This window comes from Sinocyclocheilus grahami, unplaced genomic scaffold (genome assembly GCF_001515645.1).
Source record: "Sinocyclocheilus grahami isolate Dianchi unplaced genomic scaffold, SAMN03320097.WGS_v1.1 scaffold225.1, whole genome shotgun sequence".
NCBI classification, from domain to species: domain Eukaryota; kingdom Metazoa; phylum Chordata; class Actinopteri; order Cypriniformes; family Cyprinidae; genus Sinocyclocheilus; species Sinocyclocheilus grahami.
The window spans coordinates 626,664-648,128 of NW_015505404.1; the positions used below are offsets into that span (position 1 = coordinate 626,664).

General features: G+C 36.3%; 1 protein-coding gene across 1 annotated transcript; it reads left to right on the top strand.

Annotated features, from left to right (window-relative positions):
- The first annotated feature begins 10,378 nt into the window (after positions 1-10,378).
- pskh1 (protein serine kinase H1) lies at positions 10,379-20,851 on the top strand. Its single transcript, XM_016287882.1, has 3 exons — positions 10,379-10,637; positions 12,904-14,030; positions 19,713-20,851. Exons 2-3 carry the CDS (start codon positions 13,098-13,100, stop codon positions 20,028-20,030), a joined length of 1,251 nt encoding a protein of 416 aa, XP_016143368.1. The 5' UTR covers positions 10,379-10,637; positions 12,904-13,097; the 3' UTR covers positions 20,031-20,851.
- Positions 20,852-21,465: the final 614 nt, after the last annotated feature.

Here is a 21,465-nt window from a genome sequence, read left to right on the forward strand (position 1 = left end):
TTTAAAATATTTAAAAATGTCACTGTTTTGCTGTACTTTGGATCAAATAAATGCAGGCTTGGTGAACAGAAGAGACTTCTTTAAAAAACATTAAAAACCTTACTGTTCAAAAACAGTCAACTTTAATTTTTCTCTCATTTCTAGCTTTTAATTGGCTTAGAAATCAGATAACTGCTGGACAATAACCAATAATAATGATTTGTTTATATACTACAAACACTTTTTTATCACATAATAAGGCAGAATAGTTTCAATACTGTAATAAATGCTATGTCAGTTAGCACCGCATTGTTAATATACTTTATTTATTACCTGGAGATGACTTGACAAACACAAATAAACCATATTGTCGCAATCGTATGTTTAATGTCTTCATGTTTCCAAACGTTTCTGTTTTTCTGAAAACAACTGTTTTCGTACAGCAATAGCTGGACGCTTTTGTCCATATTAGGAATTTCCTCATAGGACTTTCTGCGCGAGAGCACACTCCAGCTTCGAGTATGAATGAAACATACACTGAACTGTTTAGCGCTCCGTGATGTTCATCTCGCCTTATTCTGGGTCCGAATAAAACATCAGATCATTCACGGACTATCCTGTCTCTTTGAATTTAAATCTATATTTATTCACACCGGTTCTTGAAAACCTCTATGCCAACACACTTGCCCGAAAAAGTGCGGGGGACGAATTTACGTGATATTAAAAGTGGGGGGGGACATGTCCCCCGCGTAATCTACGCCCCTGATTCTTACAACATATTATTGTTCGCTGGGTTGCTGACCAGCATTCTTCAAAATATTTTTTACATTCATCAGAAAAAAAAATCACGCAACTTGGAATGACATGAGAGTAAATTTTCGGAATTTTCATTTTTGAGTGTGCTATACCTTTAAGATGGTAGATTTCTAGCTCATAGAACCAGCAACAAAACAGCATACAGGTTAGGAAAGACATGAGGGTGAGTAAATGATGATGTGAGTTTTTAGGCTACGTTTGAGTAAACTATCCTTTTAAAAACTAAATAAATAAAAAAAAGAACCTCAAACATAATTTGATTAAAAAACGGGACACAATCACATTTTAATGCATTCACCTATATCTGATGTAATTCAGGAAGATCTTGTCACTGGAAACCACAGCATTCATATCTCAGTGTTGATGTCCTGATCATTAATCAACTCGAGGTGCTTGACAGTTTGTGCTTGATTTAGGCAAGAGATCTGCTGGGCCACTTGCCCTCTGTGCAGATGTTGCACAGTCACACAAAGCTCACATACACTAACACACACACACACACATACCTAAGACTCATGCCAGACTATAACACTGCTTGCATTAATCAGACCCTTCCTGATTGATCGGGGGAGGATGAGCTGTTTGATCACATCGCGCCCTTCACTTCACCCCCTCTTCTTCCTCTCTCCACAGCTCTTGGCAACTGTTCTGATCTGACACATTACCACTTTAGGGAGAGCCAGGTATGAAGTCAGGTGATATTTTATGAATCCTCTGAAGAAGAGTGCAGGGAATAGAGGCTCAAAATTTCCATCCTATTCCATCCTTATATTTACGTTTATTTAATATTTTTCTTCAATACCTGATATTGTCAATTTTTTCAAACAGTTTTCACATACCAAATTAGATTTTCTAGTACCTGTTTCTGAATATTGGATCATTGCAAGTTGCTGTCTTTATGAATAAGCCTTCTGAATCATTTACTCAACCAATTCATTCAAAAACATTGTTTTATTCAGAAACAAACAAACACTTGCTATCCCAAGTGTAATAATTGCCAAAACTTGGAGCAGAATTTTCTGTTATTTGACTCACCTTCAGACCATCTAATAACGCTTCAGAGTGGTTTGACTATTTGAAGCTAAGCGTATCCCGAATCTCCAATACAGGAAATATGTCATGTAAGTAGTAAGTAGGCCGCAAGTGTGGTTACTGGGTTTTATGGAGTGATTCAAATAATCATTCTTTGAGGATTGAAACAAGTGAGTCATTGAATCATGCACTCAACCGATTTGTTCAAAAAAACCTATTTCATTTAGGAATGAAACATGTGGCTTTCTTTTGGAGTGATTCAGTGGGTCATTATTTAACCGATTCACTCAAAACAATTCATTCATTCAGCAATGAGTCACTGAATCATATACTCAGTTGGTTCACTCAAAACACTTGATTCATTCAGGAATGAAACATGTAAGTGAGTAACTGAATGTACTCAGCCAATTTGTTCAAACACTGGTTTATTCAGGAACAAAACAAGTGGCTTTCTTTTAAAGTGATTCCCTGGATCATTAATTTATTCGCTTAATTCGCTCAAAACACTTAATTAAATCAGGGACAGATCACTGAATCATATACAGTACGTTTCATTCAAAAACACTGATTCACACAGGAACTGTTGTGTGTTGCCCAGGTACGGAGAAGAACTATGGTTCTTCAATGGAAAAAAATAGACAAAGTAACTGGAAGATTGTGTCAAAAATGTAGCATAGACTCTGTTGTCATAGTATACGGTATGATGGATGTTTCTTTTAAATTGTGGGGTCTCCAATTGTCTAGTGAATACAAAGAGGCGCACATCACATCTATGTCTAAAGTGATGTGTAAAATCATGAATGCTTTCAGTCTCACTCAATATATTGTTACATCAGCAGCTTTTCCCTCAGCCAGCAACAAATGTGCCATGATAGATAATAGCCCTTAAAATCCTTCTCCATGTTCACTCATTAAATTCAGGAAGACAAAAGGTAATTTATCACTCAGGAAATCCTGATATTGCCCATTCCAGCTCCAAGCAAAACTAGCACACGCTCCCTTATTAAAACTCTGCCCAAGGGGCCGAATCTAGTTTACTTTCTGGAATTCTCTTTCTCTTCACGCAGATTGCTAGAGAGAGAAAATGTATACAGGTTTCTCGCTCTCACTTTCCTTCATTTTTGTTCATCCCTCTTTCTCTCTCCTTTTCCCTCTCTCTGTGATAGATTCATCAGAAATGAATCAAGGGTCAATCTGATGTGTTGAGGTAGATACAGTGAAATGTGAGACAACATGGGCGAGGGGACTGATGGAAAAAGAAATAGTTTAAAGAGATAAAAAGGGAATTTATATGGAAAGCGGGTGAATGGATAGATATAAGATTGAAACTGGAGTAAAAAAAATTGGCAGATTTTATTATATCTGTATCAGCAGAAAATACTAATATGTGAAAACTTGCACATTAAAAATTCTGTAAAAACACATTTAAACATGTTAAACACATTTATTATTCCACAGAACAGCTAAATGCACATTTATTTATTTATTACATTGTACAAATTATTCTTAAACTATAGAATAACAAAAAATTTGCTTTTATAATATAGAATTACTTCTAAGTAATTAAATTGAATAAAATAAAATTAACTTGATTTGAAAGTATCTAAAATTATAACTGCAATGCAAACTGTTGCATCTCTCTTTCTTTCTTCTTTCTATTTTTTGTTGCAAATCTTAGAATTACTTCTAATTATACTGTAGGTAAGTATCTAAATAGGTATATTACAATGCAAACTATTGCATCTTTCTTTCTATTTTCAGTGTCATTATCAGACCTACATTCATGTATCTTTTCACCATCTGTACATCATCCTTAAAGGCTTATTTCATGAGTTGTTAGTAAAGACTGGTTTCTCTTTACAGTCATCGACTTGCAGGGTGCCACTATATCCTACAATCAATACTTGCTTACACATATGGCTCTGTATCTCCCTATGGGCACATTCTCCTGGCCAGATGAAAGTCTACTTCTTTTAGTTTGTATTTCCTTCCACCTGATTAAATATACAAGGTTTTAATAATTATACATTTTTAATAATTATCACTAAAGGATTCCAAAATAATTATATATTAAATATGTATTGTATAAGTACCAAAAGAGCATATGTACATGCATACTGCTGATATATTGCTCTTTAATTTAGTTTCAATATTAAACAGGTATTATTCCATAAAATTATGTGCATAGCACATAAAAAGTCTAAAAAGTGCAAAATGTTTTTGTTGTCTTTTTTATCTTACATATCAAAAAAGAAATAATAGCTACAGTTCCAATACATACAGTATATGGTGCATATCAGTATCAAATCAAATGTATAGTTTTTGCTTTTATGGATCTCATAAAATGCAACACTTCAACAGATTATACAGCAGAGCTCTCATTTCAGGAGGACAGGGGTTACCCACTTTGTGTGTGTGTGTGTGTGTGTGTGTGTGTGTGTGTGTGTGTGTGTATACAAAATTATTGGCTTCATTCTATAGGACACTAGAGAGCTGACAGGAAAGTGGAGGGGCAGCAGGCAAAAAGAGATCCAGGATATGAAACAGGTAAGATTTGAACTTGAGTATGCATGAGCACAACAGATTTTCATATGTCATGCGCAGCATGCTACTCTCTGCACCACTGCTTCAAACATGCCTTTAGTTTTTAAGCAGTTTGTACAACAGATCTCCTACTGACCAGGTGTATTGAATGCAATGCTGCATAAACTAATCCATGTAAATCCATGCTCCTGCAAGTTACTAATCCATGATGTCTACAGTATGTTACAGAAGAAGCATCCTTCTTATAATGGGCAGCATTTATACTACATAGTAATAAACATGTGCCCTCTGTCTTTGTACACTGCACTAGTGAACAGTCCTACGTACAAACATGGCAATTGTTGAGTGCTACAGTTCCAATACATACAGTATATGGTGCATATCAGTATCAAATCAAATGTATAGTTTTTGCTTTTATGGATCTCATAAAATGCAACACTTCAACAGATTATACAGCAGAGCTCTCATTTCAGGAGGACAGGGGTTACCCACTTTGTGTGTGTGTGTGTGTGTGTGTTTATGTGTGTTTATGCTCTTACAAAGCTGTGATTCATTTTTCACTGCTGCCATATTTGAATTCCCTGCCGAGATAAGAATGGTCCCTGAAAGAGTCCCTGTGGAAATCACAGGAGGCAGTGGTGGGCTTGCAGTTGTTTTGCACTCAGGAAAAGAGTAATGAATAATCTATTGGCACTACAGGAGGGGTGGGTTAAACGGATATTGGTTAGGGGGAAAACATTGAGACGATTGCCACACATTGAAGTGTGATTCCAACACATTTTACACATGGTAGTTATCATTGACATTGATTTATAATTTACTTGTTTTGTACACACATTTAATCCCACTGGTATTAACCTACTTTTTTACCATTATATATATTTATATATACTTTTGTCATTAGACACAATTTTTATCTTCCACAAAGCTATCGCTCAAAACAATCCTTTTTTTTTTTTTTTAGAGAAGCAAATCGTTTGATGTTGATATAGAAACAAAAAAGAGGAAATAATGAATGAAAATGCCTTATGTTCAGGTTCTATGATTTGTCTTTAATGTGAGCAGGGCATTATTTCTAGTGAATATTTGTCAGGGTGGGTTTATGTTCATTTCTTAAAAGAAATATTAAACAAAACAAAACATTATAAACGATTGTAAAACACAAAACAATTCATGAAACAACAAAGATGTAAAAGGTAACATATTAAACATTGTTTTATCAAACTAATATTGAAATTAATGAATTATATAAATGTTTAGATTTGAATTCAATTTGATCCAATTCAAATTTGACAACAAATATAGACATAGTAACGTTTTTTACATTACAATTTTAGTTTAGAAGACCGAATTCAACAACTACAACAAAAAATAAAATAAATAATAAAATAAATAAAAATAAAAATAAATAAATAAAAACAAATAATCCTAACAGAGAAAACATGTTTATGTGACTGGACTTCTGACTCAAAACCTTATAGCTACTAAGATAAAGCCATTGCCATTTCCCCATGTGACAACTAGCCCCGCTCTCTACATTAATCCACAGAAATGAGAAGCTCAGCTGAAAAGAATTGTATTCTAAAAATAGACCCAGAATGTTGGATGTTAGCTTTAGAATGGTTATAGTCAATGCAGAGGACAGACTCCTCATGTTTAATAGCCTGTCCTTTGAGGCATCCATTCACCTTTAATAAGCCAGGAAATAGTATGTGGTTGGTATGAGAAGAATGTCTCAGATAAGATTCTCTGCACTTGTAATAAAAACTGACTCAGATCTGTGGAATTCTGAGACTGGATAATGAAGACAGACATTGCAATTAATAAATAAAACTCCTTTTAAATTCCTATATAAATTATATAGTTATTAAAGTCGTCAGATTCATTCCATTTTGAATTATTTTTTATGTCTGAATTTATATATCATGAAGACTGCAAGAAGCCTGTCATGTTCACATTTATCAGTCAAGGCCTTGGCATAATATTTTCAATGAAACACAATCTTGTAGGAACAAACCGCAGTTTCACTCTTCAAGCTCGTCAACTGCCCACAACTGCGTAACTCTGACTATACAGAATGTTCTCTAAACTCAGAGGTCATTGAACATGACATTTTTTTCAGTGCCAAATTCCGAAATTACATTTTACTTTGCAGTTATTGAATCACTTTAACTTCTTCGCTGAATCCCATTAGTTCCTGAAAGCAAAACCAGGGCATGAGGTTTCCTTCCCAAAGAATCTTTTCTTCTGAAAGCTCCACCATCGCTCTGTTTGACTCTCTTGTCTGGGGAGCCACCAGAGCCACCTTAGAAGTTGAGAAATATGAGTGTGAACCAAGAATAGCACGTCTGCAAGAAAATGTCTTTCTAACAACAGATTATGTAGCAAAATCGCTGCACGGTTCCTCTGTGCTAAAGTTTAAGATTTCAAACGGGTTGTAATGGAAAGCTAAATTGTGGGTCTGATCGAGATGTTCAATTGCAATCCTCCAAATATTTGGACGTGCTCAATTTAATCTCCATGCATAATAAGCAAAGGGAATTAAAGAATCAAGGATGTCTGCTATCAAAGATCCAAGGGATGCTCCATGTTATTGAACAAACTCAAACTGGACTTTGCACTCAGATGACTGCCAAATTTAGTGCTCATATTGCCGGTTCTGACGCTCTGGCCCTGACAGCCCCACAGGGTAAGACTGATTATCATGAGAATAATTGAGAGAGAGGAAGAGTCAGTGCTGCTTTTAATAGAGCTGTTTCTATCTTCATACTGATAAATAATGCACAGCAGTCAGCATATTTGGATTTAACGGATGATATTGACCTTTTTGGGCAGATAGTGAGTGGGGTGTGAGATGAGGAGAGAGAGAGAGAAACTGAGAGAATGAGAATGAATTAAGAGTGAGAGAGGGATGGAGAGAGACAGCCTTGAAGGCCAAGCAATCAATCATGCTGATATTGCTGATTTGCTTTGCATATTGTTATGAAAATAACAAACAAACATAGATTATAATGTGACAAAGTCAATTTAACATTGAAGAAATCAGTCACTGTTTACTTGGAAGCAGTGCAACAAAGCCTTTATCCATCATTTATTGCCACATTGGAGGAGCGATCACGTGAAATACGGATTTGATGTTTTATAGTGAGTAACCCATTATTTTGTCACTTATAATGCTATCTGTGAAATAGCCTACAGCATGTTAACAGTCCACAAATCTGATTGGCCAAAAGTGCTGATTTATAATGTCCCAAAAGCAGGCAGTGGTGGAGTTTTTTTAGTGACTCTTTCTGCAGGTTACATGGTTAAGCCAGTAGATGTTGACAAATGAATCACTGAATCGTTAATTTATCTGATTCGTCCAAAACACTTGTTCTACTCTTATAGTAGCCAAAAACAGTATGTGAAAATCGCAGTATGTCCAAATTCTTAGTAGTCATAAAACTGTAAGCAAAACATGACCGACTGCAGAAGTTATGTGATTTTGAATGCAGCCATTAGCAAGCTGTGTCAGAAATCACGTGGGCTGTGTGGCTACAGAATCTCAACTGAAATAGCAGGCCATCCTGGTACCTTTTATGAATAATGTGAATTCGGACATACCTCTGTTCACGTACTGATTTAGCCTATACATATGCGATTTCGGATACAGCCTTCATCTTAAGAATGATTGAATCATTCATTCAAACGATTTCTTCAACACAACTGCAGTGAGATGCTTGGAAACGTGCAACGCTTAGTTTTGCTTTTTTATGCTTGGAAATATTTTCATGCTTCTAAAATGTAAGTCACTCAATATTCACTTTTCGGATATCATGTTGTTTTTTTCCCCTTTTACCTGCTGCAGGGAGCTGACTAATCACAGCCTTGCTTTCAGAACTTCAGAAGTATTGTGTGATATTGTGTAAAAAGGTGTAGTCTTTTATAATGTTCCACAGGAGGTTCTTTTTGTAATCCAAGCAATGTCATGATTAGCTTTGCAGTCACAGATCTGCGAGCTTCATACATTTATCATTTTTCTCTCTCATACTTGATCGCTCCTCCTTTGTCCCAGCTACCATCACACTGTATGTCAACACTTTCTCACTGTGCTTGTCTGATTCTTTTATTTGGATCGTTGGTGCCCTTTTGGATGTAATGGATGGCTCTCATACAGCCTTTTACCACTGCAGACACAAATCCACTGGCATTTCCTCTTGAGCATTAGAAGTTACAATGCATTATATCATCATCTGGCCCTATTGGAGCAATTCTGAAGTGATTGCTTTTTTGGAGCGGTAATATCACAAAGTCAAAAAACAAGAGCTCAGCTTTGGGTCATATCACAGATATGATAGAAATGAGATGGTTAGTCTCAGTGGTAAGTTTCATATAAATATATGACTCATGATATTTTGAAACATCACGACTATTACACTAAATGTTTATTTCTATAGTGTATACATGCCCACTGAGTGACCAGTAAGTTCAAGTGTTTTGTACTTAATGAAGTCTTTAAGTACAATCCTCTATTAATTTACCACTATCAACAGCACTATTTAACACCAGCAAAATGCAGTAATGTTATCTGGAGCCTGACATTAACTAAAGAACAGCGCCATCTAGTAGATGAATCAGATCATTTGTGATTCGTGTTGTGTTGTTGCGTAAAACCTCAGTATGTAGCCAATATTAAGTAGTAGTTTTACCTAAAACAGTTATCTACTAAAAATTGTATACGAAATAAAGAGCTCATATAAACAGTTGGGCCTCCTGCTGTTTACGATCAGTATTCTGAATTATTTTCTCTGGCCCTACCTTACATTAGTACATTATCTTCAAGACAAAAACCAATAAGAAGTATTCGTCAATGCATTTCATCTATTGGGGGCTGGTTTAAATTCATTAACCAAATTAAACACAAAAGTTTGTATAGAAGAGTATAGGCCATCGTGTCTATATTTTCCCTTTTAAACTTTGAGAACGTGTGATAGAATCGTAGCATGCTTCCTATATTTGAAGCCTTCACAGGCCCTGTTCCAAATGGAACATTTCATGTGCACTTGCGTTCTTACGGACTTACAATGGTTTAGGGTGCGATTTGGGACAGGACCATATGAAGCAAGCTACGATGCATGCTAAATGGTCAGCGAAACTGATTTGTACAATATAAAAGTCCCTCTATCAGAGCAGTACTGAAACCGAAAAATATTTTGGAAAGTGAAAGGATAATTAATTCTGGATTTTTTTGTATAAAATTCTCACATTCGCCAATAATTTGTTTAAAATGGCACCCTAACTAATAAATGACACAAAATGGTACTTAATTTTAACATTACATCTTTACAAAATAGAATAGCCTACTGTTTCTTTGTAGGAATAACTACACTTTGTTAATATGCTGGTTTAAAAAAATTTGTAGACAAAAAAGTAATTATTCAAACTCAGATGCATAAAATCTATAATACAAAATTAATTTTAAATAAATAAATAAATTTGAAGTAAATAAATAAGTAAAAGGTGTCTAAAAGTAAAGTAGGCCTATGCAAATTATGCACACAAAAACACTACAAATGTACAAACATTTTACCATTACGAAACATATTTCACAACTTGTAGATACCTTTGTAAAGAATACATTTTAATGCAGAAAAGTACTCAAAAGTACAGATCGGATTCATTACCGCTATGTTATAGACTACTACTTTGATTCTAACCTGCATTTATCACAAAAACCGTCAGTTATGCCTTAAATTTATGTTAAGTGGGAAAAGCTTGCTCTGAATGTTCAAACAATAAGGACATCAATACAGGATGCAGATGCATACATTGACGTTTATCCCAAAGACGCACAGATCGACATTATCCATATTTATGATTCTGACTATACAATATTTGTTGCAGGGGTCGAAGCAAGCGGAGGTCTCTCCTTTCCCAAAAGAAAAAAAAACGGAGAAGGGGGGGGGGGGAGAAAAAAAGAGAGGTCTACACAGGAAAAAAGGTGGTCCCACTCCGAAAACACCGTTTTCAAGCAGGCGGTCTCAATTTCACACTTTTCTTCTCGTATTGCTTCGTCTCTGTAGTGTTACAACAAGTTAACAACCATTATTTTTGGACTCAACATGTTTATGTTAGCAAATACTAAGGAGATGCTATCTTTCTAGCCGGATTAAAGTTTTAGAAATGCGGTAAAATGGAGAGAAGGGCAGAAACTGGAGTGCAGAGGCTGGCGCTGGGAATCTCGCCTTCTTACTCCCACTACCGCCTGTAAGAAAATCCCTCTTAAGGTAACTTTCAACTCTATTTGGACTTTTGGAAAAGTTAACGCTTTTGGTTTAAATGGATACCGTTGTCGTTAAAACGACAAAATAACGGAAACCTTAGCGATTAAGTTCGTTTTTTTTATCCAGGCCTCGAGAAAACAATTGATTTGTGCTGAACGGGGAGGTTTTTTGTCATTGGGGGGTAACGTTATGTCCGCTATATCGTTCACTTTCATGCATTTTAACTATTTATTAATGACTTTGTAACACGACTGGCTCCGTTAAGGCCTGCAGCGGATAACGGAGTTGAAGAAGAGTTTTTGAAGTTTGTTTTGAGCGATGAATAAGTGAACAAGTGTCTCAGTTTAAGTCTTTGTGGGAGACCAGTGGAATTTTTTTCGTGGTAAAGTTCAGTTGTATGGTCAGTCTATAGTTTAACTGTTTATAACAATATAAAGTCCTCAATTTATGTGTTATGATACTACTAATATGTTAGTGGTGTCATAGTTATTCATTTTCTTAGCAGCTTTTCTTTTCTCTGATACAGTTATTACACAGCGCCGTAAATCGCATTTCACAACAGCTCCAGAGATCACTGTTTCAGACTTTAAGCGATATCTAACGCAATATAACGTAACGGTATACGGGCAACGAAAAAAGCTATGCAGCTTATGCCAACAAACATCCTTTGCATTTGTACGTTGTATCCACTTAACGTTATTTCAGTTGGACATCTATCTATCTGTCTGTCTGTCTGTCTGTCTGTCTGTCTGTCTGTCTGTCTGTCTGTCTTTCTTTCTTTCTGTCTGACTGTCTGTCTGTCCGTCCGTCCGTCTTTCCGTCTGTCTGTCTGTCTGTCTGTCTGTCTGTCTGTCTGTCTTTCTGTCCGTCCGTCCGTCCGTCCGTCTGTCTTTCTGTCTGTCTGTCTTTCCGTCCGTCCGTCCATCTGTCCGTCTTTCTGTCCGTCCGTCCGTCCGTCCGTCTGTCTGTCTGTCTCTGTCTTTCTGTCCGTCCGTCTGTCTGTCTGTCTTTCTGTCCGTCCGTCCGTCTTTCTGTCTGTCTTTCTGTCCGTCTGTCCGTCCGTCTTTCTGTCCGTCTGTCCGTCCGTCTTTCTGTCCGTCTGTCTGTCTGTCTTTCTGTCCGTCCGTCCGTCCGTCCGTCTTTCTGTCTGTCTTTCTGTCCGTCTGTCCGTCCGTCTTTCTGTCCGTCTGTCTGTCTGTCTTTCTGTCCGTCCATCCGTCTTTCTGTCCGTCTGTCCGTCCGTCCGTCTGTCTTTCTGTCCGTCCGTCCGTCTGTCTTTCTTTCCGTCTGTCTGTCTGTCTGTCTGTCTGTCTGTCTGTCTGTCCGTCCGTCCGTCCGTCCGTCCGTCCGTCCGTCCATCCGTCTTTCTGTCTGTCTGTCTGTCTGTCTGTCTGTCTGTCTATCCACAAACGAGAAATGACAGCAGTTATTCAAGTATATAGTTGAATTTATTTTTATTCACTGTTTCTTTGCACTTATTAACAGCACTGTTTGTTTTTATTATACACAGGAATAATAATTGTTATACTATTGTCTTATCTTTCTATTTATCTATTGCCAGGAGTGTACACATCTGTGATATTCACTTTCTATTCAAGATAGCCTATTTAATAACAATTATTCAATGATATAGTTACATTTATTTTTTTTCTGTACACTATTCCTATTTATTACCAACACTAATTTGTGTTTTATTATATCATTTACATTATAATTGACAAAAATGATATTGTTATCAACAGAAACTTTTTATTCTCCAATATCAGCATGAACTGTTACTGTTCTCACTTGATATCAAGCATGAGCTAAAATGAAACATCTCACACTAAATGCAAAATATACATTATTATACACTTAAAGGGATAGTTCACCCAAAAATGAAAATTTGGTCATTATGTACTCACCCTCAATTGTTCCAAACCTCTATGAATTTCCTTCTTCTGCTAATCACAAAGCTATTTTGAGGAATGTGGATAACCAAACAGTTACTGGTCCCCATTGACTTTCATACTATGGAGGGAAAAAAAACTTAAGTAAAATAGGGACCTGAAACTGTTTGGTTACCGACGTTCTACAAAACATATTTTTTCATGCTCAGGAAAAGAAAGAAGCTAGAACAATTTGAGGGTGAGTAAAAGATGACAGAATTTTCATTTTTTGGTGTACTGTCACTTTAATATGCATGCGTTATATGTGTAATAGTATATACTAAGCAAATTTCTTACTGAGTTTAGGTATTAAGAAATTAATACTTAATTTTTTTTTTCAGATTTACTCTTGCAAATCTCACACTGACTGGATTTAAGGCAATTCTGGGCTGTTGTTTAGAGGGGTAACCGACTGTGGGCCTGGACGCATCCCTTCTTGGCGTTTGCCGGTGTGGCACTGCACCGTGCACCGACTGGATGCTGCCTGGGAGCTGAGGATGTGCTGCTGGCACCAGGAAGGAAGGATTTTGATGTGATGGGGTGCAGGACGAGCAAAGTCCTCCCAGAGCCACCCGCCGATGTCCAACTTGACCTAGTCAAAAAGGTAGAGCCGCATCAGACTGATGTCTATAAAAACTTCATCAGAAGTGACGGTGGCGGGGAGAAAACAGGCTCGCCATCCCCTCAGGGTCAAAGCCAGGCTGCTGCGAAGGTGAGCCAGTCCCCTCCTCCGGCTAACAGCCCACACCGGAAAAAAGTAGCCAAATACAGGGCCAAATTTGACCCTCGAGTGACTGCTAAGTATGATATCAAAGCTTTGATAGGCCGGGGCAGTTTCAGTCGGGTAGTACGAGTGGAACACAGAAGCACACGGCAGCCGTACGCCATCAAGATGATCGAGACTCGCTACCGTGAGGGCAGAGAAGTATGTGAATCTGAACTTTGCGTGCTGCGAAGGGTGCGCCACACCAACATCATCCAACTGATGGAGGTGTTCGAGACGGCTGAGCGGGTCTACATGGTGATGGAGTTGGCCACCGGCGGAGAACTGTTCGACCGCATCATCGCCCGCGGGTCTTTCACAGAAAGGGACGCCACGCGGGTGCTGCAGATGGTTCTCGATGGGGTGAAGTACCTCCATACGTTGGGCATCACGCACAGGGACCTAAAGCCTGAAAACTTGCTTTACTACCATCCTGGTGCTGATTCCAAGATTATGATCACAGACTTTGGCTTGGCCAGCACGCGGAAGAAAGGCGACGAATGCCTGATGAAGACTACCTGTGGAACACCTGAGTATATCGCTCCAGAGATACTCGTCCGAAAGCCCTACACTAATGCAGTAGACATGTGGGCACTGGGAGTCATCTCCTACATACTGCTCAGTGGAACCATGCCTTTTGAGGATGACAATCGCATGCGCCTGTACCGACAGATCCTCAAAGGAAAATACAGCTTCTCCGGGGAGGTAAGAACAGTGCGACCGCTTTATCTCTGTGTGCTGTGCTCAAAATCGTTCACCCAGTTTGGTGTTCCTGGTCAAAAAATTCAAAATTGCTTGTAAATCTCTCTTTATATCAACTTGTTTTCTTTGAATTAGCACAGGTTTAGGAACTGACTGGCTGTAGGCTTCATTGATCTGAGATAATGCACCTCCATTTTTAAATGGAAATATATAAAAAAAATAATAATTTTGGCTGTGTTCACTCAAAAAGTGAAGTGCTCAGATCAACGAGGCCTACAACCAACCATGAGTTCCAAAAAGAAATACAAAACCTATGGTAATTAAAAGAAAACAAGTTGATAAAATGATTCTAAAATGATCTATTATTTGATAATAGTATAGCATATTGAGAAATTAATTTTTGAAGAGGACCGTGAACACCACACGTGTAACAAAAAGGGAAAGAATACCCAAAACTTATAGAAAATATAATTTTTGGGGGGAGAATTTGTTTGAGCAAAGTAGGTTTTAGTCCAGTGCATTGTATTACCATTTTCAGGAAAAAGTGACTAAAACAAACACAAAGTTGAGGGTTAATATTATTATTCATTGTGATGTCAGAATGATATGCATATATTGTACAGTCTATATGCTGCAAGAGTACATGAAAATATGCATGCAGAATCTTTAATAATGTTTGTAATCTGAAGTCAAAAATGGCTAGCGTCAAATAGATAATCATGGACTTACAGATTTGATTTACAGATCTCATTAAATGGTATAATATATATAATTTCAAGTTTAATGTGCTTGTGTCTCACACGACACAACTAAAAGCCTTCACGTCTCATACAGATAAAGCTTTAAAAACAGCTTTTTACAGAGTTAAAGTTACAGATGAAGTATTAGCCAAACTCAACATGTCAAAACCCAAAGAGATAATTCACAGAGATAAAATCTTATCCATGATATATATAAAAACTAATAATGGTAACACATTGCACATGTGTGCAAATATTCTGTGCAGAGTGGTGGGTCGTCAGGACTGGAATTGAGAACCGCTGCTTTACAATAAGGTTCTGTTTGTTAACATTATGTAAACTAAATTTGTTAACATGAACTAACAATGAAAAATACTAATATAGCATTAATTTATTTAAATTTTAACATTTAATAATTAATTTTTGGTCACACTTTATTTTAAGGTCCAATTCTCGCCATTAACAAACCAATAACTTTGTCCTTTGCCTCAATAAACTCCTATTTTGCTGCTTATTAATAGTTAGTAAGTTAGTTGTTAAGTTTAAGTATTGGTTAGGATTAGGGATGTAGAATATGGTCATGCAGTATATGTGCTTTATAAGCACTAATAAACAGCCAATATGTTAATAATAGGCATGCTAATAAACAGCTAGTTATGCTGCTAGTTATGCTAGAAATGGTTGATTTTAAAATCAAAAGTTGTAGCCTATATGTTAATATTATTTAATGGACCTGAGCTAACATGAACTAACAATGAACGGTTATGTTTTTATTAAGTAACATTAAAAATGAATTGTTTGTTAAAGTTAGGTAATGCATTAACTAATGGGACCTTACGGTAAAGATATACCCTAATAATGTCTGTTCTTGCACTAGTTGTAGTTAGGTATGTAAGAGCTGTATGTGTGAGCTATATATACAGTAAATATGAGATTTTTATGAGCAATGTGGATCATGTATGTACAAAACAACGGTTGCTGGGAGATTGAAAATGCAGATGTTTTCGATTAGGTATAGAAGTGCTATAAAGCATATGCTGATGTTACTTGGTTTTATTAAACCCAGCGGTATTTGTATGCCATGTTGTTGGGCTCATTTGCATTGTACTATGCATTATGATTCATTTGTTTTTAGCTGACCGCTTTTGTAAACAAACAAGCTATTACGAAATATATGCTTTGTATGTTATTTTGATGTTAATGTGCAGTATTCGCCTTTAAATGTCTTTTTAAACGCCTTTCTCCTATACACAACTTTAAAGCTGATGTGTGTAAAATACTTTCTCCTATGCCAGCTTGCTTATATTTGTGCAGAGACAAGTATAAGTAAGCATTCGTAGGTTGATTTCCCTGAAAAGTGTAAGCGCTGTGGTCTGTGGCACTTTCAGCATTGCACTGTTTGTTTGAGCGGCCTGACTTAGCAACATTGATTCAACAAATGGTTTGAGTTTGGGGCGTCACTACCTGTTTGTCCGTTGAGTGGCAGCCGGGGGGCAAAGGGGGTGGAATGTTTACTAGGAAACATATTCTTGCAGTTTTATTGAGTACAGACATTCTCAATATTTTTGTTTTTACATAGCGCTTTGTTTTTACATAGAGCATCAGTAACAAAAATTCACATTTTAGAAGTTGGAAAAATTGGCCGGCGAATAGCAACTTTGTACCACAATGGAAAATGTTTAAAGTTTTCTGGTAATTTGATTTTTATTTATTTATTTTTGTTCACTTTTTTTATATAAAAATAATCAAATTCATGTCCCTTATGAAGTATAAAAAGTTATAAAATATAAACAAAATATAGGTTGTATTTTGATGCTTTTTGACTCATTTTAATTTTAAATCACAATATAAATACTTAAATACTTTAAATGGTTAAATACAATTATATTATTATAGACATGCTCAAATAAATAATAATAAACAAAATATTTATAGCAAAAATATCTGAAAATTTATTTGTAAGCAAATTCTGTTTACCTTTATAAAAGATAAAACAAGTGTGGCAGAAACTCAGTTACATCTGTACTAATAGTGTAATTTAGTATGTGTCCTTCCTCTGTTGATTGCCCCTTAAGGTTTTTTAGTGTGCCTTTAAAACATAATATTATTGATTTCTTGAATAGAGAAAGTAAAGAATAATGATGTATTGCCATATGGTAAAACTGCATTATAGACTGTTAACCAATTAATCCCACTAGTGGCATATAAAGCAGACATCAGTTTTAATTTGACTATTTTTATTGTTCTGCAAACTATTTTAAAATTATGAATATGAATAAACACTTTAAATGATACAGAAAATGAAATGAACCCTACTGTGTGTAAAGGTCACATTTTCATTTTCAATAATTAGATCATAGGAGATTTCACATACACAAAATAAAGATCCACTGCTATGTTCTTCATTTCAGAGTCCAGCATCTCTTCAACATATTTGATTAAATTGTGCTTGTTCTCCTAGGAAATTATATTGCTCTGCAAAAGAAAATTAAGTTTTAACGAAAACTTTAAAAACATTATATAGGGTTTTAAAATGCTATTTTATAGTATTTAAACTTTTTACTTGCTATAAAAATGGCCATGTCAGCTGGCATGGTGTTAAAACGCCAACCAACTAACTAACTAACTAACCACGCATTGCCTGGGAACTACAGTCATAACCTTGGCACTACATGGCAGATATTAAGTGTCTGCAGTCTGGTGAGCAAAGACTTTTTGCCATGTAGTCCATATACCTATTAGCTTTAAGGCCATCTGTATGCTTTTGACAAAATTAGCCATTAGCAAATATTTGCCAATGTCTTTCTTTCTGGTAAAAAACAAAATACTGAAAAAATACTGATTCATCCTGCACTATTCAAACTTTTGCCCAATCACATCCTCTCTAGAAGAAGAACATCAGTGCCCCACTGAAAAGATCTGTCTACTGCTATACAGTGACTTGAGGTCATTGAGGATTTCCCCAGTCCATTCAGAACTGCATTCCTAAATAGAAATATTCCCCACAAAGCCACCATCTCAAAGGCAAAACACAACAGGCTATGATAGTCCTGCCTCCTTCTGTCTGTCTGTCTGTTAATGTGCTCTGTTTCTATTCATCACAAAGTGCTTTTCAAACACTTTAAACCTTTGCCAACCGTTTTGTCTTTGACCTCGGGATTCTGAACGTGTTTATTTGCGTGCCTCTATTTATCGTGTTTTGCATGCATGTTTTCGTGTGATTGCGTGTGCTTGTATTTTGTGGATCGTGTGTGTTTGTGTTAGCTGGACAACACCCAGCACAGTCCTGTCATCATGTCTTATCCCGCAGTAACCCCCTGCATGAGAGTGTGATGTAAGGCCGCAGAGTTCCTGGCAGAGTGTGTGCGTCAGGGCCTCTCTGCTGCTGTGAGTCACAGACAAGACGAACGTGGGCTTTACAGGGAAAAGCCCTGGAGGAGTCATGCTAACCAACAAAAACCGAACCATGTTTTGTTTTCTCTCTTGCTTATAGAGCTGCTAGTGTTCGGCCAGTTGTCATAACATGCCAGGACATGCACGGCTAGTCTAAAGATGTGCCGGAAGAGAGAAATATTTACTTAAAGTAACTAGTTTGTACATTTCGCATTGCAGAAACCTTCATGTATTGATCTAGCCAGTCACCTGGCACAGGCGATGCAGTCCAGGGAGTGTGCTTGCTTTCTCTTTTACTGAACTGGAATTATGCTCCGCATTGTCCGCAATATTAGCTATTGCTATAATTGACCGGTCTTTGTTTGTTTCTTTCTTATTGACATCTACGTATTTCCAGACAACATAAATTAAAAGCTGGTTAACGTTAGCAAAGGTCCATTCTGGGCATTACAGGGATAGTTCACCCAAAAATGAAAATTCTGTCATTAACTACTCACCTTCGTGTTGTTCCAAACCCTTAAGACCTTCGTTCGTCTTCAGAACACAAATTAAAGATATTTTTGGTGAAATCCGAGAGCTTAGACAACAATCTAACTGAAATGTTCCCAGGCCCAGAAACGTAGTAAGGACATCGTTAAAATAGTCCATGTGACATGAGTGGTTCTTATGGTCTTACGGGTTTGGAACGACATGAGGAGAGTAATTAATGACAGAATTTTCCTTTTTGGGTGAACTAACCCTTTAATGAAATGGGTATCCAAAATAAGCGTCTATCTTAAAATACAGAAATCAGCAAATATTATAATATATTATACAGTATTATGTTATTGTTCAGTTTATAGCGTATATTATAATTCCATTATGTTATTCTTTCGGTTTATAATTTATGTTACGAACTTTATGTGAATCCTGACTTTTTTCAGGATTGTTTGATGAATAGAAAATTCAAAAGAGCAGTGTTTCTTGAACTTTCTATTGATCAAAGAATCCTGAAAAAAAAATCTATATTCACAGCTTCCACAAAATATTAGAATCAGAAATCAGAAATGAATATGAATTGATAATGTAAGATAAGATAATGTAATGCACCAGATTGGTGTATTAGAATGCTTTCTGAAGGATCATGTGACACTAAAGACTGATGCAATGGCTAGTAATGATTTAGCTTTGCCATCTCAGGAATAAATTACATTTTAAAATATATTAAAATAGAAAACACTTAATTTAGATTGTAATAATATTTCACAGTATTACTGTTTTTACTGTATTTCTGATCAAATTAATGTAAGCTTAAAAGGTCACCTTGGTGAGCTTTCTTTCATTTAAAACATTAGAAAATCTTACCAGCCCCAAACATTTGAATGATAGTTTATATATATTTTATTAGCTGGGTTGTTACACGTTGTCATGTACAGCTGCAACTTTTAAACCTTTGAATCAGTTTATTTGAAGATCTTATTTTCCCTCTACACTGTATAAAAAACTCTATAAAAGTCTTAGAATCTTTTGAGAATGTCTGAATACTTCTAAGCTATTTTCTGTTTTCTGACAGCCATGGCCAAGTGTTTCCAACCTTGCTAAGGACTTCATTGACCGTGTCCTCACGGTGGATCCCACTGAGCGTCTGACTGCGGGCCAGGCACTTAAACATCCTTGGATTGTCAGCATGGCTGCTTCCTCCTCCATGAAGAACCTGCAGCGGTCCATTTCCCAGAACCTGCTGAAGAGAGTGTCATCACGCTGCCAGAGCACCAAATCAGCACAGTCCACTCGCTCCAGCCGCTCCACGAAGTCCAGCAAAGCGCGACGCGTTCGCGAGAAGGAGCTGCGAGAACTCAATCGCCGTTACCAGCAGCAGTGTAACGGCTGAGAGCGACAACCATGACTATGTGACAAACAGGACCTTACGAAAAACATCAGAAAGAGCAGAACAACATTGTGCCTCAATTTAGATGTCAACTTCCTGCTCCATCACCACAGAGCCAATTAGCAGAAAACCTTCTTCTAAAATTCATTCATTTTCTATTTTTCTGCTGTTTCTCTCTCGTTCTTTACCTTTTATGTGAGTGTTTTATTTATTTATTGTTGATGTATTTTCATGTGTATGTTGCCTTTGGAATTTATCTCATTCAGCCTTTTACCTGATTGTATCTGTTGAACAGAATTTTACAGAAGTTGCTGGAAGGACTAAGAATACACCTTCCTGATTTTTGCTGTGAATTATTTGTTACGGTACCCACCCGGAAGATTGCTCTTCTGATGGGGGAAATGTGCTGTTTATTCATTATTAGCAACAAATCACATGACCTTGTGATAGTTTATTGTGCCTTAATATCACTTTGAACATGATGGAAAGGTAAGAATCAAATAGTTGGTAATTGCTTTTTGAAGTAACCACGTATATATCACATTTGTAATGATACACACATTGTGTAATCTCTTAATATTGCAGCTGGTTAGTTATGAGCCTTAAAGGGGTAGTTCACACAAATATGAAAATTCTGTCTTCGTTTATTCATGAAAGGAGCAGAAAAGATTTATTTTTTTTGTCCGTACAATGAGTCCAAGTCAGTGGGGTCCAAAACTACAATAGACCTCCGACTTTAATTGTATGGCCAAAAAAAAAACTAATTTTCATAACTTTCTTTCATATTATGCAGAAATGAAGAAGTCATACAGGTTTAGAAATGACATGAGGAATAAAAAAAGGTAATTGCAACTCTTTATTTCACAATTCTAATTATATCTCCCAATTTGGCCTTGTTTTATAAACTCTGAATTGTGAGACATACATACAGAATTGCAAGATATAAGAAAAAAAATCAGAATTGTGAGATAAAAAGTTGCAAATTCAGACTTTTTTTGTCAGAAATGTGAGTTTACATCTTTATATTAAAATGTTTGAATTGAGATATGAACTATCAATTATCTTTTTTTTTCATTCTGTGCCAGAAACAGGCTTTCGTATAAAACAATGACAGAATTTTTGGGTGATCAATACCTTTAAGTTGGTCTAAAAATATTAAATAGCTCTACATTGCCAAATATGTGACCCTGGACCACAAAACCAGTCATAAGTGTAGAGATTTGTACATCATCTGAAAGCTGAATAAATAAGCTTTCCATTGATGGTTATGGTTTGTTAGGATAGAACAATATTTGGCAGAGATACAACTATTTGAAAATCTGGAATCTGAGGATGCAAAAAAAATCGAAATATTGAGAAAATCGCCTTTAAAGCTGTCCAAATGAAGTTCTTAGCCATGAATATTACTAATCAAAAATTAAGTTTTAATATATTTACG